The 21,955-nt window shown below is 43.8% G+C and overlaps 1 protein-coding gene across 2 annotated transcripts in view; it reads right to left on the bottom strand.

Moving 5' to 3' along the window:
• The window catches only part of LOC121277404 (protein WWC2-like), a 251,113-nt gene extending 229,886 nt beyond the window's left edge, over positions 1-21,227 (bottom strand). For both annotated transcript variants that reach the window (XM_041186832.1, XM_041186831.1), the window contains exon 1: positions 21,100-21,227. In XM_041186832.1, coding sequence (XP_041042766.1) covers positions 21,100-21,227 — 128 coding nt within the window. The remainder of the gene's footprint in view (positions 1-21,099) is intronic.
• Positions 21,228-21,955: the final 728 nt, after the last annotated feature.

Below are 21,955 nucleotides of genomic sequence, written 5' to 3' on the forward strand. Positions count from 1 at the left end.
GCGGGTTTGAATCCCACCAGAACAAATGGTGGAATTCGAATTCAATAAAAATCTTGAATAAAAAATTTAATGATGGCCATGAAACAATTGTTGATTGTGGGGAAAAGCCCATCTGCTTCACTAATGCCCTTTAGGGAAGGAAATCTGCCATCCTTACCTGGTCTGGCCTACATGTGACTCTGCAATCCACAGCAATGTAGTTGACTCTTAACTGCCCTCTGAAATGGCCTAGCAAGCCACTCAGTTCTATCAAACTGCTACAAAGCCTAAAAGGAATGAAACTAAACGAACCACCCGGCACTGACCTCGGCAGCAGAAGCGACGATGGCAAACTCAGCCCTGTTCACCCTGCAAAGTCTTCCTTCCTAACATCTGGGGGCTTGTGCCAAACTAGTCAAACAGCCTGACATAATCATAATCACAGAATCATACCTTAAAGACAATGTCCCAGGCACCACCATCACGATCCCTGGGTATGTCCTGTCCCATCAGCAGGACAGGCCCAGCAGAGATGACAGTACAGGGAAATACAGTCGGGAGGGAATTGCCCTAGGAGTCCTCAACATCAACTCCGGACCCCCTGAAGCCTCATGGCATCAGGCCAAACATGGGCAAGGAAACTTCCTGCTGATTACCACGTACTGACCCCCCTCAGCTGATGAATCAGCATTCCTCCATGTGGAACACCACTTAGAGGAAGCACTGAGAATGGCAAGGGCACAGAACGTACTCTGGGTGGGGGACTTCAATGTCCATCACCAAGAGTGGCTCGGAGCACCAGTACAGACCAAGCTGGCGGAATCCTAAATGACATAGCTGCTAGACTGGCAGCATCGGCAGAGAAGAAAAAAGTTGACGTTTCGAGTCCTCATGACCCTTCAACAGAACTGCTAGACTGGATCTGCAGCAGGTGGTGGGGGAACCAAAAAGAGGGAAAAACATACTTGGCCTCATCTTCACCAACCTACCTGCTGCAGATGCTTTTGTCCATGTAGGAGTGACCACCTCACAGTCCTTATGGAGACGAATTCCCACCTTCAACTTGAAGATACCCTCCAACATGTTCTGTGATACTACCACCATGCTAAATGGGATAGATTTCGAACATATCTACCAACTCAAGACTGGGCATCCATGAGGCACTGTGGGCCATCAGCAACAGCAGCAGAATTATACTCAAACACAATCTGTAACCTCTTGGCCGGGCATATTCCCCACTCTAGCATTACTGTCAAGCCAGGGGATCAATGTTGGTTCAATGAAAAGTGCAAGAGGGCATGCCAGGAGCAGCACCAGGCATACCTAAAACTGAGGTGTCAACCTAGTGAAGCTACAGCTCAGGACTACTTGTGTGCCATACAGCATAAGCAGCAAGCGATAGACAGAGCTAAGCGATTTCATAACAAACAGAATGGACCTAAGCTCTGCAGTCCTGCCACATCCAGCCATGAATGGTGGTGGACAATTAAACAACTCACTGGAGGAGGAGGTTCCATAAATATTCCCATCCTCAATGTTGGGGGAGCCCAGTATATCAGTACAAAAGATAAGGCTGAAGCATTTGCTATAATCTTCAGCCAGGAATGCCAAGTGGATGATCCATCTCGGCCTCTTCTGGAGCTCCCCAGCTTCACAGATGCCAGTCTTCAGCCAATTCGATTCACTCTATATGACATCAAGAAATTGCTGAAGGCATTGGATAGTGCAAAGGCCATGGGCCCTGATAATACTCTGGAAATAGTACTGAAGACCTGTGCTCCCCAACTTGCCACGCCCCTAGCTAAGCTGTTCCACTACAGCTACGGCACTGGCATCTACCTTGCAATGTGGAACATTACCCAGGCACGTTCTGTACACAAAAAGCTGGACAAATCCAACCCAGCCAATTACCACCCTATCAGTCTACTCTCAATCATTAGTAAAGTGATGAAAGGGGTCATCAACGATGCTATCAAGCGGCATTTGCTTATCAATAGCCTGCCCACTGACAACCAATTTGGATTCCTGACCTCATTACAGTCTTGGTTCAAACATGGACAAAAGAGGTGTGAGGAGAGTGACTGGCCTTGACATCAAGGCAGCATTTGACCGAGTGTAGCATCAAGGAGTCCTAGCAAAACTGGAGTCAGTGGGAATCAGGGGGAAAGCTCTCCACTGGTTGCAATTATACCTAGCACAAAGGAAGATAGTTGTGGTTGTTGGAGGTCAATCATCTCAGTTTCAGGACATCACTGCAGGTATTCCTCAGGGTAGTGTCGTCGGCCCAACCATCTTCAGCTGCTTCATCAATGACCTTCCTTCCATCATAAGGTCAGAAGTGGGGATGTTCGCTAATGATTGCACAATGTTCAACACCATTCATGACTCCTCAGATACTGAAGCAGTCTATGTCCAAATGTTGCCCACACACTTAATCTATCCATGTCACTCTGTACCCTCTTTGCATCCTCTTCATAACTTACTTTCCTACCTATCCTTTTGTTATCAGCAAATTTAGCAACCATACCACCTGTCCCTTCATCCAAGTTATTTATATAAATTGTAAACAGTTGAGGCTCCGGCACTGATCACTGTGGCACACCATTCGTTACATCCCTCCAACCAAAATAAAAACCCATTTATGGCTACCCTCTGGCTAACTGACAGGAAACAATCTTCTATCCATGCCAATATGTTACCCCCTATATTATGAGCTTTTATTTTCCACCTTTGATGTGGCACTTTATTAAATGCCTTCTGGAAATCTAATATAGTAAGTCACGGGTTCCCCTTTATCCACAGCATATATGACTCCATGAAAGAATTCCAATAAATCAGTTAAACATGATTTCCCTTTCATAAAACCAGGCTGACTCTGCCTGAGTGCCTTAAACTTTTCTAAGTGCCCGGCTATAACATCTTTAATAGTAGCTTCTAACATTTTTCCTATGGCCTGTAGTTTTCTGTCTTCCTCCCTTTTTGAATAAAGGAGTTTGCTATTTTACAACCTAACGGAAACTTCCCTGAATCTAGGGAATTTTGGAAAATTAAAACCAATACATCTACTATTTCACAAGCCACTTCTTTCAAGACCCTAGGATGAAGTCCATCAGGACCCGGGGATTTGTCAACCTGCGGCTCCAACAATTTGCTCAATACCACTTCTCTGGAGATTGTAATTTTCCTGAATTCCTCCCTCCCTTTCATTTCCGCATTTACAGCTATTTCTGGGATGTTACTCGTATCCTCTATAGTGAAAACCGATGCAAAATACCTGTTCAATTCATCTGTCATCTCCTTACTTTCCATTACAATTCCCCAGACTCACTTTCTATAGAACCAACACTCACTTTGTTAACTCTTTTCTTATTTAAATAGCTATAGAAAACTCTTACTATCCTTCTTTATATTTCCAGCTAGCTTTCTCTCGTACTCTAATTTTTCTCTCCCTATTAATCTTTTTGTCATTCTTTGCTGTTCTTTATATTCTCTGAGGTAGAGAATTACATAGATTTGCAACCCTTTTCAGTGAAGAAATTTTTCATCATCTCAATCCTAAATGATTAGCCTTTTATCCAGAGAGTGTGCCCTTGTGTTTTAGATTCTCTGGCCGATGCAAACAACTTCTCACCATCTACCCTGTCAAGCCCCTTCAGAGACAATTTGTTTAAAATGGTTTGGTGGTGCTACAAAACCAGGTCAGTTGTTTGTTTTGCAATTATTTCTTATTGACCAACTTGTTCTATTTAACCTTTGGCCTAGAGATTTGGAAAGAAATGATCAATAAGTCCTAATCAGAATACCAAGGTCAATTCGGATAAGACATTTGACATATTGGCATTTTAACAGTTGAAAAGTGAAAGCAAGTGTGACTTGCAGCAGTTGAACGGCAATGGGAGCAGGACCAGTCGTATCTGAATAAGGAGTGGCAGTGAGACTAAGAGCAACTAAGCGGTGTTGGGAATGACAGCTGATTCGGGGATTGGGAGTGGGACCTATGATAGCTGAACAAAGAGAGGGAGTGGGCCATTGAAGAACGTTCTGACTCTGAAATGTGACTGCTATTAACTGAAACAAGCTGACACTTGCTAACAAAGCAGAAAAAACAGAAGAAATTTTGCACCTTCTCTCCATATCCCTCACCCATTCTCTCTCCAAAAACATCTCTAGTTGCTTCTTAAGCCTTGGTAATTCCCTTTCTTTTTTATACAACCAATCATATTTTAGAATGCCTCACTTGAACCTCCTCATCTCAAATACCAAACATTGCTAATCAACATTGATTACCAGTCACTCTTAATGCATCCAAGATTTTCACTCCTGAGCTTAAATCATCTTTGCTGATCTCTGTAGCTTCTTCCACCCTGAAATTCCCTTGGACTCTTTGTTCTACTGGCTACAGCCGAGGGCACACATTCCTTTTGCCCAGCTGTGGTGACTGAATCTTCAACCATCTGGGCTTCATTTTCTGAAATTCCTGCCCCATGCCCTAAACTCCTTCTCCTCTCCACCGCCCACTCCTTCTTTAAGATCCTCCATGAAATTCACCAATTGTTTGGTCAAGCTCTTAATCTCTCCTTCTTTGGTTCATCGATCTATTTTTCCTCACACCTCAATGAAGTGCTGCACTGCAGCACTTTCCTACATTGAAAAGTGCTGTATAAAAACAAGCTTTGCTTTTGCTATTCCAAGGTGCTCACGAATGTCTGCATTTCCAAGCTGAGACCTATCTGTCAACCCATCACCATCATGTCCCCCCCACCAAACTCCTGCCCAACACCTCCTACAAAAGCAAAGTACAGCAGATGGTGGAAATCTGAAATAAAAATGGAAAACGATGGAAATTCTCAACAGGACTAAAAGCTTCTTTGGAGGGGGAAAACAGAATTAATGAGCAAAATTTAATCAATCAGGAAGGTGGGGTCCTTGATTCTTTCCTTATTAAGTTCATGGAGAAAGCTCATGGACGGCCTTCCCACCCTGGCGGCTAATTAATGTCCACTTAAGGTCCTCATCCCACTCATGCTGGTATTAACCCAGCAGGGGGCTCGTCACGTGGGGAGCATGACAAACAAACGCTTGCGAGGCTGCATGCAGGCTCCCAAGGTGATAGTGGGGTTGGGGAGGAGATGGGGGTGGTGCTTGATTGAGAAACCCAGCATTTGGAATTGGAGGTCAGCTGAGAACCACTCCCTGCCCCTGCTGCCAATCCCTCCCTGCCCCTGCTGCCATCTTGCTCCCACCTCCCCTGTGAACCCCCACCCTGTGACCCCACACCCTCTGACAGCATTCACGTGTGGCCTGAGATCCAACAATGATCTAGGCCTCGGGTGGGCGTCATACTATAGCAGCCACCACCTCCTCAGTGGTGCTGCTGTTCAAAAGAACTGTCACCTTCTAATTAGCTAGCAGCTCATAAGCGGTACTTCTACTCCCAGGATCCTTGATCCCAGAGATGGCCTGCCAATGTCCAGTTGATTGCCTGAGTGGCTGGCTCTCCAGCCAGTGGGTGAGATCCTTGTCACCGCCATTAACTACTGCTCAATGCTTTAGGTCAATGACCTTCAAAAGTGTCAGGGTAACACTTGCTTCTGCATCCTCTCAAATGCAATAATATGCTTCCTGTGAATAGGAAACTAGGACAGCACATGGTAACAGCACAGATAAAGACTGGAATTCTTCCAAGGTGCCTCTATAACTCAGCAATATCGAACAGCACACCTAGAGGATTATGCTTGCTAACAAGATCAAACAACAGCTAAATATTTTTGTTTGTTCATTTTGTCTTACAAATTTTAAACATGACAACAGTCCTTAATGCCCAAACAACTATGATTCCCAATTCCATGTCATGGCTCATTTCCCACCATATCCAAACCACTCCAGAGAAATTGGTTCAGAAAACAGCGAATCATGAATCAATGGATTCAACTCAGCTGAGTCAGACTAATGGAAGTGCACTGTAATAAAATCCAACAAATAGACACTGTACCTATCGACCTTCTTATCACACCACTTCTGTGATTATATCGAAGTGACTCTGAAGTCCACAGATTCATACAGATCAAGTAACTGACCGGCAAGCAATTCATTTCAAGGGTTGAAGTTGCTTTGGGAAAAATGTGGGTGCAGATAATACTCTTTATAGCCATAACAACTGAGCACATGACTACGCAGATGGCTATAACCTAGTCCCAAATACATTGCATAAATCACATTCTATCTTTATTTTAGTGCTTTTCTTAGTCAACACAATTTACTTGGCTGCTTGACATTCTTTGAAGAACACAGAGCTATGGATTAGTCAAAGTGCCTTCAACTACTCACCTAATGTTTGTCTTGTAACATTCTGCAGTGAGTCTGAAAAGAGATAATGAAGTCGGCCACTCATAATGTTTAACAAGGGCTTCACTTCATTAACGAAAGCGCAAACAAGCCAATAGGCATTTATTACAATCAAGCTACAGCCAGTTAACCAAATGAGGCATAAACTGATTGCACTACAAGCAGCCCCAAACACACATGCACACACACACACGTGCAGATGCATACGCATGCACTTGTCAAGAAAGAAACCAGACAAAACCCACAAGAACAGCACTAGTAATTGCAGTAATTTAACCGCCTACAACACAAAATGATTTTAAGATCAAAGAATTTAAAAATTGAAGCCTGTGTCCATTGTTTCTGTGCTGGGTCTTTGAAAGAGCGAAATTAATCCTACCCTGCCCAATACCTTTAGAAAATTATTTTTCAAATATTCAGCGAGCTCCTTTTTAAAAGTTTTGTGTATCCTGCGTCCATCAAGGCTGCTGGTATGGCCATGGCAGAGTGATTGGAGGGGAGGTTATGATCTCTCCAATTGTTTTGAGGTCAGACATTTTGTAAGTCAGGACTCAGCCAAAACTAACCACAATTTACTCAATTTAAAAATTCCAGATCGCAATCATGTTGCTGTTTTTAGATTGGCATCAATGGCTATACAGCATTGGAGGGTATCACTGTTGGCCAAGTCGGCCAAACCTGGACATCGGTGCACCCAAACTTTGACCTTAGCTTTGTCCCCTTGGTAGGGCATTCCGTGTCTTAACAAATCTCTGAGCAAAAAAAAAACATCTCCTAATTCCTTTTTTCATTTTATTATTTATGAGCTCAAGTTTAGGTTCTCAAGTTACTGTCTCATCTAAATGTAGAAATAATGTTTTCTTATTTATCTTAGCAAAACCTCTTGCAATTGGAATACTGGTTTGAATGAAGATGAGCCCATTGCCCATTTGATCTAATCCTTTCAGAATGTCATACCTTCCATCACAACAATAAGCTGTTTCTTAAATTAACTTAGTGATTTTTTAAACGATATTAGCAATCATTTGAGGCCCTGCAATAAGCAGTTTCTAACTGCTTCATTGCTTTTCTTTTTCAGTTTTTCCGATGCTATTCCAATGGAATTCCAAATTCCAGTGAGATGGAGTTACAGTCCATATAACTCCTTGGAACCCATCTGGAATTGACATTCTCTGGTGTGTAGTGAGATTGTGAATTTACTCATTACGATTTCCACTGCTAGGCATTTTTGAAAAGTTTTATTGGAATTATCGACCACAGGAATTATTAATGATTGTAGTCATTGACACCAGAGCCATGTGGGGAATTGAGAATTTGCATTTTTATCATTGCTTATCACTGTCTCATGATATTCCAAAGTGCTTTAGAACTAAATAGATTATTTTTGAACTGTAGCCACTGTTGTTAAGTAGTCAACTCAGCAGCTAATTTGCACACAATTTGGTCCCACAGACAATTAACAATGTGATAATCAGCTTTTGGCGTTGATGGTTGAGGGATGAATGTCACCCAAGACCTCTGCTTGAATACCTGTAGTGCCACAGGGACTCAAATTAAAACCTGCACCTTTGATATGCAGTGCTCCTTCTGCAGTGCATTGAAGTAACATATCAGCCTAGCTTATGTGTACAAGCCTTGGAGTGACACTTAGAACTAACAAACATCTGACTCATGTACAAGAGTGTCAACTAAGCTGACACTTGAGCTGAAAAGCCTTAGGTGGGAGAGGGTTAAAGTAAAATGGTATTCCAGCTCCATAAGTATTCATGCTGTGTTTGTGATCATTGCATGTTCATGCTCTGCCTGTTACCATGGTGAACTCATGCTGTGTTTGTGACTATGGTTTTGTCTTCATTCTCATCTTCCTTGACCTTGCCACTGCCTTCAACAATGTCAACCACACCATCCTCCTCCAACATCTCACCTCTATAGCCTACCTCCATGGCAATGCTCTCTGTTAGTTTCACCATATCACATCATATCACATCATAGGCACTATATTTCTTCCACTAGATTTTTCCCCATAGCCACACAATCTCTTTCCCGTGTACATCAAATTCCATTTTTGACCTCTTCCCTTTCATCATCTGCATGCTACCCCTTGGTGATAAGAACATAGAAAATAAGAGCAGGAGGAGGGCACAGGGCTCCTTGAGCCTGCTTCACCATTCTATGAGATCATGGCTGATCTGATCTTGACTTCAATTCCATTTTCCTGCCTATTCCCAATAACCCTTGACACCACTATGGTTCAAGAATCTGTCTGTCTCAGCCATTCATATATTCAATGACTCAGTCTCCACATCCCTCTGTTGTAAACAATTCCAAAGATTCATGACCCTTTGCAAGAAGGAATTCCTCATCACCATCTTAAATTCTGAAACTGTGCCTCTGAGTTCTAGATTACCCCATGAAGGGGAACATCCTTTCAGCATCTACCCTGTCAAGCCCTCCAAACATCTTATATGTTTCAATAAAATCGCCTCTCATTCTACTAAACTCCAATGAGTATAGGTGCAACCTGCTCAACCTTTCCTCACAAGACAACTCCTTCTTCCAGGAATCAATCTACTGGATGTTCTCCGAACTGCCTCCAGTGCAAGTATACCTCTCCTAAAATAGGAGACCAAAACTGTATGCAGTACTCTAGGTGCTTTATATAATCTGGAAACATGAAACTTCCACATGTATGCAGATAGTCAGCCTCTTCTATTGATGTTTATGGCTGTTGCTACTGTCTTCAACTGCTTGCATGGCATTAAAACCTAGATGATCCTAAACTTCCTCTGACTAAATTTAGACAAAACCAAAGCCAACTTCTTTATCTCCCGCAAAAATCCTATGTAACTCCAGCATTACCTCAGGCCAAAGCATGCAGATACTTAGCGCACTGCTCAATCATAAGCTCAGTTACCTCCCAGTCCACATCCAATTTATCACTAAGACCACATTCTTTCACCTCTGAAACATGCCCCCGCCCCTCCCTCTGATCCTATATTGAAGAATCCCTAATTCAAGCATTTATTACATTGAACCTTGATTTCTCAAGCACCCTTCTTGCCGGCCTCCATAAACCACAACTCATGCAAAACACCGTGGCCCACATCCTTCACCTACCTTCAATGTCCACATGCTGCATCCTTGTCATGGTCACCTGGCTTGCTCTGGCAAATTGATTTTAAATGTGCTCAAACTCACCTTTTAAATCTCTTTACAACCTTAGTCCACCCTGTCATGGCAATTTCCTCCAACTGTAAATTCTTGCACAAAGCCTGTCATGCAGTTTACTCTTACTTCTGCATTATTGTTGGCTGCTTCTTTGGTCAGCATAGCCCTGCCCTCAGGAATTCCTTCACTACTACCTCAACCTTAGAGCCTTCCTGTCTGTCATCCCAAAGTTCCTTAAGGCTTTTCCTTATGACTGTGTTTTTGCTCCTCCAACCAACCTTTATCCTTTTCACCCTCGCAGTTGGTATCCAATGTTAGTCCACCACCCTAGAAAGCACTTACAGGTTTTCTCAACAAAAAAAGGAATGTTATGGATTGCAAATTTGATTAATGCTACATTGCATTTTTATTACAGTTATAATTATATTAATTGTAAATGTACTGAAATGCCCTTTTAGGCAAACCTGTCTGAACTAAACTCAAGGCTTAACTGCCTGGTACGGCATCAGAAATGCAAACAACTCTCTCAATTATCTGAAGCAATTCTGTTGTTTAAATAATCAGGGTACTCTATTAAAAGGCTTAAAGGTAAAGAGCTGCTTAGAAACAGAGTGTGGATTTTTTTGAATTACCAGTGGCCTCAGACTGAGTAGAGCTTAAAAGGAACAACATTCATACACAACACAGTATTCATTATTGAATAAGGGTGCCAGTTCAGCTAAAAGCATGACCATAGTCTTATAAACATCAACTAGTTTTTAGAAGTCCGCTTAGCAAACAGCTCAATCTGCAAACAGGGTCCTGAAAGCTTCATTTATATTGCAGTGGCCCAAAGCTCCCCCAATGTTCAGAGCTGTCTCATGAATTGGGATTTGCCTCATGATTCAGTGTCGAGATTCACCAATGCACTTTGCTATTCAGGATATCCACAGAGCTCCTAATATGTTCTCCAGTACAATCCTGAGCTCTACACCCCAACCCTCCAACTTCATTCTAGACTAAATATCCACGGCCTTGTCAGCTGCCCACCAAAGGGCTTCATCTCTACTGGACCTCCACTGGACCTGCACAGGCACATGGCAAAATACTGCAAGTTAGAAAGGGAAAAAGACACTCATGAGTTGAAATGTCCTGCTTAAATGCCATTCTCCCAACAAATCAGCCCTTGGCAACATAAACAAAAGCATTAATTATGTCCCAGACCGGGTGAAAAAGATCTCTGCATCCAGACTCAATCATGTGCACAATGCTCTCAAATTCATGATCTATTGCATTCTAACGTATGCTGAAGCCTTTAATACTGTCGCCAACTTAGTTGGGATGACATTATTAAATCTGGTTCCCCTTTACCAATTTTCAGTCTCCCAGATTCGAAACTGAATTAAAAATAGCCTGTTTAAAAATAACCCAAGATCATTTTTGCTGTGTACATGTAAACTTAAGGACAGTTCACATGAAAAGGAGTGAATCTCCCACCATTGACATCAACCAGAAATAAAAAGCTGCCGCCATCTAGATAACCGAGGTCATCAAAGATCCTCATGGGTTCTGCAAGTTACTGTCCAATCTCCTACAAACAGCAAGATTTTTCACAAGTCTGACCACTAAATAACTTGAACAGGGGACAGCAGCACATAGATTCCAGAGTCTCCATTTGAGCACCCCTGACCTGAAACCCCATCCTTAATATGAAGCCAAGTGTAAATCCACACAGAAAAAGTCACAATGAGAAAAAAATAGTCTCTGCATGCTTCTATTAACCATTAGCATCACCATGGCAACCAAAAGAAATACTGAATGAGAAAATCAGTGACAGGACGCAATCTCATTCATACAGCTCCAAGTATTTGGAACCACTGGAAAATGGAGGTGTGTCACTAACTGCTGCCAGTGGCAAAACAAGACTGTTGACATTGCAAGCTTCATACCAGTTTCCTAGCAATGGCTATCTAACATTGGAATTGCACTTGCGCTATAAAGAGGACTGAAAACAACATGATTTTCCTTTACTTGCTTTAAAACTATACAAGTAACATAATAATCTACAGCCAAAATTACAGGCAATCATATGAAATCAAAATAAAATCTACCGTGGCAGAGTAAAATGAGCATGTTTACACTTTTAATTTCAAATAAAAGTAAATTGAAATAGAAGTCTATTACACAAGAAACATCACCTGTTTGCTTTCTTAAATGAAAGAATAATTAACAAGGTCACTGGTTTTCATAGAAAACAAGGGATTAATCGCAAACCATCCCCAAAACATTAGTAAAGGTCATGCAAGTCTCTGTATTAGAATCAGGATTTGGCGTATTTTGTCATGCTCGCAGTAAATATATTAGTGCCCACATCAAATAACTTATTAATTTAACAGGACATGACTGCATCAGTTTAACAACTGATTTTGGTCATAGAAACATATCTGCAAATATTTTTGTGCTCTGATTTAACAAAGTAATGAAGCTGCAGCTCAGTTGGTAGAACTCAGGCCTTTGAGTTAAAAGGTTAAAACTCCAGGGTTTGACCACAAAAATCTTGGCTGACACTCCAGTGCAGTACTGAGGGAGTGCCATCTTTCAGATGAGATGTTTAACTGAGGCCCTGTCTGCCCTCTCCAGTGAGCATAAAAAATTCCATAGCACCATTTCAAAGAAGAGCAGGGGTGTTAGCACCAATGTCTTGGCCAATATTTATCCCTGGATTAACATCATTTATACAGATTAACTGGTCATTATCGTGCTGCTGTTTATGGGAACTTACTGTGCACAACATTGAGTAGCTTTTCTCCACAACGGCGAGTACACTTTAAGAGTACGTCATTGACTGTGAGGGCTTTTGGAGTCCCTGTGGGGTCATGTGAGGTGCTACACCAATATATGTCTTTCTCCTTTAATGTGCTTAGGACCTAGAGCACAAAAGGAGGCCATTTGGCCCATCGTGTCTGTGCTAGTTCTTTGAAAGCACTATCCAATAAAACCCAGTTCCCTCTGTTTCCCTGCACATTTTTCCTTTTTCATCCATATATTCAATTCTCTTTGGAAAGTTGCTATTGAATCTGCTTCCACAACCCTTTCATATAACGCATAACAACTCAACTAATAGAAGGGATCGTCAACAGTGCTATCAAGCAGCACTTGCTTAGCATTAACATGCTCACTGACGCCCAGTTTGGGTTCCGTCAGGGCCACTCAGTCATAGAGTCATAGAGGTCTACAGCACAGAAAAAGGCCCTTCGGCCCACTGAGTCTGTGTCGGTCAAACAAGTACCTAGTTATTCTAATCCCATTTTCCTGCACTAGGCCCATAGCCTTGTATGCCATGGCATCGCAAGTGCATATCCAAATACTCTTTAAATGTTATGAGGGTATCTGCTTCCACCATCCTTTCAGGCAATGAGTTCCAGATTCCCACCATGTCTGGGAGAAAAAATTCTTCCTGCCCCTTACCTTAAATCTATGCCCCCTGGTTATTGATCCCTCCACCAAGGGGAAAAGTTCCTTCCTGTCTACCCTATCTATGCCCCTCATAATTTTATACACCTCAATCATATACCCCCTCAATCTCCTCTGTTCCAGGGCAAATAATCCCAGTCTATCCAATCTCTCCTCATAACTAGAACTCTCCAGCCCAAGCAACATCCTGGTAAATCTCCTCTACACTCTCTCTAGTACAATCACATCCTTCCTATAATGCAGATTCCAGAGCTGCACACAATACTCCAGCTGTTGTCTTATACAATTCCAGCATAACCTCCCTGCTCTTATATTCTATGCCTCAGCTAATAAAGGCAAGTATCCCATATGCCTTCTTAACCACCTTATCTACCTGTCCCGCTACCTTAAGGGACCAGTGGACATGCACAGCAAGGTCCCTCTGATCCTCAGTACTTCCCAGAGTCCTACCGTTCATCATGTATTCCCGAGCCTTGTTTTCCTGCCCAAGTGCATCACCTCACACTTATCTGGATTAAATTCCATTTACCACTGATCAGCCCGTCTATATCCTCATGTAACCTAAAGCTATCCTCCTCACTATTTATCACCCCACCAATTTTTGTCTCATCCATGAACTTACTGAACAATCCTCTTACGTTCAGGTCTAAATCGTTTATATAAACCACAATCAGCAAGGGACCCAACACCGATCCTTGTGGAATGCCACTGGACACAGGCATCCAGTCACAAAAACACCCCTCGACCATCACCCGCTGCTTCCTGCCACTCAGCCAATTCTGGATCCAATTTGCCAAATTGCCTTGGATCCAATGGGCTCTTACATTCGTTATCGTCTCCCATGCGGGACTTATCAAAAGCTTTGCTGAAGTCCAAGTAGACTACATCAAATGCATTGCCCTCTTCTAAACACCTGGTCACCTCTTCGAAAAATTCAATCAAATTGGTCAGACATGACCTCCCTTTACCAAAACCATGCTGATTCCTTGATTAATCCCTGCCTCTCCAAGTGTAGATTAATTCTGTTCCTCAGAATTGTTTCCAATAGTTTCCCCACCACTGTGGTTAGATTGACTGACCTATAGTTCCCTGGTTTATCCCGTCCTCCCTTCTTGAATAATGGTACCACATTGGCTGTCCACCAGTCCTCTGGCACCTCTCCTGTGGCCAGAGAGGTATTGAAAATTATTTCCAGCGCCCCTGCTATCTCCTCCCTTGCCTCACTCAACAGCCTGGGATACATTTCATCCGGGCCTGGATATTTATCTACTTTTAAGCCTGCCAGGCCACATAGAACCTCCTCCCTTTCTATGCTAATTTCTTTAATTATATCAGTCCTTCTACCTGATTTCCATACCCACGTCATCCCTCTCACTTGTGAACGCCGACACAAAGTACTTATTTAGAACCCTATCTATGTCTTCCAGCTCCACACCAAATTACCACTATGGTCCTTAATGGGCCCTTCTCTTTCCCTAGTTATCATCTTACTCTTAATGTACTTGTAAAATAACTTTGGATTTTCCTTTATTTTGGCTGCCAATGCTTTTTCATGCCCCCTTTTTGCTCTCCTAATTTCCTTTCTAAGTTCCTCCCTACACATTGTATACTCCTCTAGGGCCTCTGCTGTTTTGAGCCCTCGGTATCTGCCATAAACCTCACTTTTTCTCTTGTATCCTGTATATCCCCTGACATCCAGGATTCCCTGGATTTATTGGTCCTGACCTCATTACAGTCTTGGTTCAAACATGGACAAAAGAGCTGAACTCCAGAGGTGAGGTGAGAGTGACTGCCCTTGACATCAAGGCAACATTTGATCGAGTGTGGCATCAAGTAGCCCTAGCAAAATTGGAGTCAATGAGAACTGGGGGAAAATGTTCCACTGGTTGGAGTCATACCTGGCACAAAGGAAGGTGGTTGTGGTTGTTGGAGGCCAGTCATATCTGCTCAAGGACATCACCGCAGTAATTCCTCAGGGTAGTGTCCTAGGCCGAACCATCTTCAGCTGCTTCATCAATGACCTATTTTCCATCATAAATTCATAAGTGGGTATGTTCGCTGATGATTGAACAATATTCTGCACCATTCGCGACTCCTCAGATACTTAAGCAGTCCATGTCCAAACGCAGCAAGACCTGGTAAATATCCGGGTTCGGCTGACAAGTGGCAAGTAACATTCGCACCATACAAGTGCCAGACAATGACCATCTCCAAAAGAGAGAACCTAACCATACCATCACTGAATCCCCCAGTACCAACATCTTGGGGTTACCATTGACCAGAAACCGAACTAGATTAGCCATATAAATACTGTGGCTACACGAGCAGGTCAGAGACTAGGAATCCTGCGATGAGTAATTCCTGACTCCCCAAAACCTGTCCACCATTTACAAGGCACAAGTCAGGAGTGAGATGGAATACTCCCCACTTGCCTGGATGAGTGTGGCTCCCACAACACTCAAGAAGCTTGACACCATCCAGGACAAAGTAGCCCAATTGATTGGCACCACATCTACAAACATTCTCTCCCTCTGCCACCGACACACAGTAGCAGCAGTGTATACCACCTACAAGATGCACTGCAGGAATTCACCAAGGCTCCTTACTCACCAGGCAAACCCATGACCACTGCCATCTAGAAGGACAAGGGCAGCAGATAGTTGGGAACACCACCACCTGGAAGTTCCCTTCCAAGTCACTCACCATCCTGACTTGGAAATAGATCACTGGTGCTGGCCAAAATCTTGGAACTCCCTTCCGAACAGCTCTGTGGGTGTACCTACACCACATGGACTGCAGCGGTTCAATAATGCAGCTCAGCACCACCTTCTCAAAGGCAACTAGGGATGGGCAATAAATGCTGGCCCAGCCAGTGAAGCCCACATCCCATGAATGAATAATTTTTTTAAAATGTGAAAAGTTTTCTCATCTTCCCTTCGATCTTTTGGCAATTATCTCATGCTCATGGAAACAAAATTCCAAATACAAAACCATAAAAAATAGTATGTATTAGAGTACCCCTACTAGCACAGTGCCAAATCCATCTTTTCCATTGTGGCAATGCTAAACAGACTGTAGCTGTACAATCACATTACCTGAAGCCTGACCCTATTTCATAGCCAATGCTTGACAGGTGCAACACTTCACAATTGTGCCTGCTACTATAGTACGTGTCAACAGCTGGGTAAGAATTCCACAACACAAAAAGTTACAACTTTAAAGTATCCTGTAGGGAGCACCAATGCAATCCAGATGACTAAAGCCTCAATTCGCTTTCACAGAACAGTAAGATATGGTATATTCCCACTGATGCTCCACATGCTGTTGTCTATCTACATTTTTTCTGTCTTTGACTCAGCTTAGTTGCTGCTGAAGCTCTCACCCATGCCTTTATTACGACTGGACTTGACTGTTCCAATGCTGCCCTGGCTAGCCTCCCACCATACACCCTCCGTTAAACTTGAGTTCACCCTAACTCACACCAAGTCCCATTCACCCATCACCCCTGTGCTCACTGGGCTCCTGATCTAGCAACCTGTCAGTTCTCAATTTCTCATCCTTGTTTTCAAACTTTTCTTGGCCATACCCCTCTCTATCTCTGTAATCTCTTCTGGTCCCAAACTCCCCAACATTTTAGAGCTCTTCCAATTCTGGCCGCTTGTACATCCCTGATTTCCATTGCTCCACCATTGGTGTCTATGTTTTCAGCTGCCTAGGCCCTGTCCTAAGGAAATTCCTCCCTTAGTCTCTCCATCTGTCTCACCTTCTTCCTTTAAAACACACCATCAAACCTATCTCTTTGACCTGTCCTAATATCTCCTTATGTGGCTTCATGTCAAGTCTTGTTTGATAACCCTCCAGAGAACATTCTTTGGATGTTTCGCTACATTAAAGACACTATATAAATACAAGTAGTTGTTGTTGCTGTCGTCATTGAACTGAGCATACCAGATTTCAACCACACTATGTGATATGGGGAAATGAATAGGATACCCCAAGTGAATTGTTTTTGTTTGCTTCCATGCCTCCCAATGATTTCAGAATAGCAATGTTCATCTCAGCTCAGCGCTCTTAACTGTGATGATACATGTCAGATTTAGCAATGTAAATACTGGGAGCAGGCTCACTAGGGGGGTGGGGGGGGGGTGCATGTGCTGGCATTGTGGTAATGTCATTGGGCTAGTAATCCAGAGGCCCAGACTAATTCTCTGGGAAAATTGTTCAAATCCCACCCTGACAGTTGATGGAATTTAAAGAAAGCTCAAGTAATAAATATGAAATATAACAGTTAGTTCCAGTAATGGTGACCATGAAGCTATTTTTTTAATGTCAAAATTCAAAATTCCATCTGGTTCACTCATGCCCTTTAGGGGGGGGGGGGGGGAATCTGCCGTCCTTACCTGGTCTGGCCTACATGTGACTCCAGACCCAGAGCAATATGGTTGACTCTTAACTGCCCTCTGAAATGGCTGAGCAAGTCACTCAGTTTAAGGGCAATTAGGGATGGGCAACAAATGCCGGCCCTGTCAGTGACGTCCACATCCCATGGAAGAATAAAGAAAAAAAAGTTGATTTCTGATCTTAACCGAACTGGAGGGGAGGCGATGGTGTGGTGGTATTGTCGCTGGACTAGTAACCCAGAGACCCAGGATAATGCTCTGGTGAACTAGGTTTGAATCCAGCCATGGCAGATGGGGGGAATTTGAGTTCAATTTTTTTTAAAAAATCTGAAATTAAAAGTCTAATGATAACCATAAAACCTTTGTTGCAAAAACCCATCTGGCTCACTAATACATCTGTTGGCCTGACCTACATGTGACTCCAGACCCACAGCATTGACTCTTACAATGCCTCAATTAGGGATGGGCAATAAATGCAGGCCTAGCCAGTGATACCCACATCCCATGAATGAATAAAACAAAGAGGCAGTATGAAATTCAGCTTAAGAATACATGAGAACTTTATCTGTATAATTTGTACTGCTTTTTGGGAGATTCCCATTCTCTTTTTAAGGTTAAGTTTCCCTTTCCCCAAGAACTGAAATGGACACGCTCACTCCTACTCTATATGGCTCAGCTACACACTTTATACCACATTTACTGACTGACCCATCAGCACAAATACACAATCAAGATTTAAAACGATTTGTGCACAGTCAACCCTAGTGAACAGCCCCAAAGCTAACATAATGACAACTCAATAAATCAGTCTATCAGATGACCTTCACAAGAAGATAGTAAAGTAGAGAAAACGCCATGTGAAGTACAATCAGCTCAAAAACCTTCAGAAATGCTGTCACTTAAAAGATGGTGACTGCACCGCAATCAATCTTTGTGCTGGACAGTCTTTTCTTGAAAACACATGAGACAGTTCGAAATTCTGAAAGAAAGACTTGCATATATACAGAATCTTTCGCAACTTCAAGATGTTCCAAAGTGATTTACAACCAATTATAAGCACTTTGGAAGTGCAGCCACTGTAGCAATGTAGGAAATATGGCAGTCAACTTGGGCACAGTAAGGTCCCACAGCAATGCGATAATAACCAGATAATCTATTTTAGTGATGTTGGCTGTGGACCAGAACACCAAGACAACTCCTCCCCCGACTCCCGCATACCCCCGTGCACCCCACCCTCCAGAACAGTATCATGGACTGTCTCATCCAAAAGGTGGCACCCCCAACAGTGCAGCACTCCCTCTGTATTGTACTGCGATGTTATCCTAAATTACATGCTCAAGTCTCTGGAACTGGGGGGTTTGAACCCCAGGATTTACTCCGGTGGAGGCAAGAGTGCCTCAGCTGACCCCTGTTTAAATATTTACTTGCTCCCTCCTACCATGCTTTCACAGTCCATTCTCCTTCAAATTTAAACAAAAATCTCCCCGCCCCCACCAAAAAAAACCTCCTTGCTTGTTTCAAATACAATGTTGAGACATTTGAATCAGACAAAAACATCAGTGTCAATTCTGACACCCTTGGTTGGGGGGGTGGGATGCTGCATATTCCAACGATTTAACGGGAGTTGAAAGATTCAAAGTGCAGCAGGTTACATACACTAAGTGGCACGGGAAGCCCGGTGTGGGAGAAGGAAGGGGCTGCCCGCCCACAAGGCCGCCTTCCTCCCATTTAATGGAAATTCGGGAGATGCCCATCGCAACATTCCAGCGAGAGCCTTAAAGTAACAATTTACAGAACCACCAACGCTCCCCGAGACCTGAGAACGTATTCAGACGTGTAATTCGCAGCATCGCACGTTCCCGTCGACAAATAACAGTGTCAAATATTGAACAGAAATCCCCGACAAAGTGGCCAATGATACATTTTATGCAACTCAAAAACAGCAGCTGTGCCACTGAAATAAAATCCCAATCCTGTCTATCAAAGATTCAGATCTCCTGATCCGTTTGCATCAACGTTTGTGACAAACAGCTTTCCGAATGAAACTTTGCTGGAATGAATGTGTGAATTTTATCCCCCTCACATTTAGGGCGATCAAATCCTGGGGGCAAGGGAGGAATTAACCCCTCGCTCGCGGCTAAAGTTCCAGGTGGGAAATCCCATCAACTCCATCCCGCTCCACAACAACATCCCCTCGGAGGCCCAGCTTCCCCACCGCCTGGGTCATGCCCAGAGACTCCGGCCTCCTGGTTCTGCCCCGGTCCCCTAAGGCGGGGCGGGGGGGAAGCGAATCGATGGGCAAGAGTTGAAGAATAGGAGGGAGGGGGAGGGGAGGAGAGGGAGGGGAAGGAGGGATAGGATTGGAGGGGGAGGGGGGAGGGAGGGGAGAGAGAGAGGGAGGGCAAGTGGAGGGGATGGATGGATAGGATTGAAGGGGGAGGGGGGAGAAGTGGAAAGTGAGTGGGAGGAGAAGGGGAAAGGCAATGAATGGAATGGAAAGGAGAAGAGGAGAGGGGAGATAAGGGAGAGGGTAGATAAGGGAGAGGGGATGGGGAGGGAGGAGGAAAGGGGAGGGAGGAGGAAAGGAGAGGGAGGAGGAAGGGGGAGGGAGGAGAACAGGGAGAGGGATGAGTGAGAGGAGGGATAAGTGAGAGGAGAGTGGTGCCGGAGTGAGGGAGGAGGACATGGATGATGGAGGGGTGAGGGAGGAGAGGAGTGAAGGGAAGGGAAGAGGAGAAGGGGGTAGAGTAGAAAGAGGGGTGAGGGAGCTGGAGAAGGATCTGAAAGGTGAATGGGCAAGGGAGGGGAAGGGGTAAGGGAGAGGGGTAGAGAAGATGGGGGGGTGGTGGGAGTTGGTGGAGGGCGATGTGACTCATAGCTCCCCGACTGGAGGTTTGTCTGTCTGCCCTTTACAATGACTCAGACCCCAGTCAAAAGGGAGCAACTCAGCCCACATAACTGCAGAAAAGTTGTACGAAAGGATGCTGGGATCCGCTGCGCACAGTTCCGAGCTATCTAAATAATAACGAATGACCCCCTCCGCCCCCCAAAAGTCACCTTCAACATAAAATTTGTATCATTTTTCACTCGAACTTGTGTTTTGCGTGACCTGTGGAAAGCTATGAACCTGCTCCTTTCTCGGCCATGTACACCAACAGAAAGCCCCTTCTTCAGAACATCTTCACACACCCGAGAGTTTCAAATCTTGTGCCTCTTTGAAAACTTCATCAACTTTTTAAAAAAAAATCCTTGCAAATTTGCCTTCTCATTGTTCCAGTTAAAATCGCTATCCAAGTCATTTTTTAATTCATCTCATTAAGATCCCTAGACAAATATGTTTTTGATCAGGGTGGAGCGGTGGGGTGGGTACACATTTCAAGCACTTAAAGCAATCACTAACAATTATTACAAATTAATTTCAAAAAGGGAAATCCTCAAAAAAGAAATCTCAAGTATGCAGTAAAATCTGAACTTCTGTAGTTTAAATAGTTGGGAATTGCGCTTAGGGGAAAAATATTCTGGTGTTTGTGTGTATTCCCGGTGTATGAAAGTACATGTTGAGTACTCAGGGAGTAAATTCACTGGGAAACTATTTGAATCAAAAGGGCTCGGGTGGGTTTAAAGCACTCCCATCCTCTCCCAGGCTGAGCTGGCTGAAGTCCAGTTGAAATCTGCCTGGAGAGTCAGTCAGTCAGCCAGCCCCCCGGCCAGTGCCTGGCTGCTGTTAACCTTAAATTGCAAACTGCCCTCCTACCTGTCTCGGGGATCGATCCAGCTCGTTTGCTTGGTGTTGTGATCAATATAAAAGACTTTACCGTCGTAATCTCTCGCTTCTTCCCAACCATCCGGCAAAGGGAGCTCTCCATTGCCCTTCCTATGCATGTTGTAATACTGTAAGAGCCTCCATAAGTCCGGGGAGGAGGGGGGATTAAAGGGATGGAAGGGAGAGGAGGAGTGGGGGGGGGGGGTGCTTTTTTTGTTTTTTTTTAAAAGGAGCCGCTCTGCGATCATTCACATCCTTATAACGATCTGGTCCTCCATCTTAACTCCATCCAGGAATCCCCACACACAAGAAAAAATCCTCTGGCTGTCGGCTGGATTAGCATACATTTCATTTGCATACAAATTCCTCCCCTCAAGATCTCATCAAATATTAATACCGCCGGCGCACAGCCGCCAAATCCAACTTCCTCCGACGCGATGTGCCAGTCCGTGTGATTATGTTCAACCTTCGCCTGTTTTAAACCGTGCCTTGTAGAAAACTACTTCTTTTTACGTTTTTGAGTTATCTGGATAAAGCTGAAGGGAGGGAATGCAACAAATGCACTTTAGTCACCAGCCCCCCGACCCCCGAACCCCCCACCCCCCGCCCAAACCCTTAACTGGTCTGAAGCAATTCGTAAATTGTATCGTTTTGCAGATAAGTATATCCATTACTAATGGATTTTCCCCCTTTACTTTTTCCACTCAGCATGTAGCACGGTGAGGTCACAATCTAGCAGGAGTCAGAGACAGTCCACAGCTAGAGGCCACCTTCTCCAGACTTCTCTGACCTGGTATTTTTCCACATTTGGCAAGGAGTGGGATATGTGAGAAGGCATATCTTTAGA

The sequence above is a fragment of the Carcharodon carcharias genome, chromosome 4, assembly GCF_017639515.1.
Source record: "Carcharodon carcharias isolate sCarCar2 chromosome 4, sCarCar2.pri, whole genome shotgun sequence".
Taxonomy (NCBI): Eukaryota; Metazoa; Chordata; class Chondrichthyes; order Lamniformes; family Lamnidae; genus Carcharodon; species Carcharodon carcharias.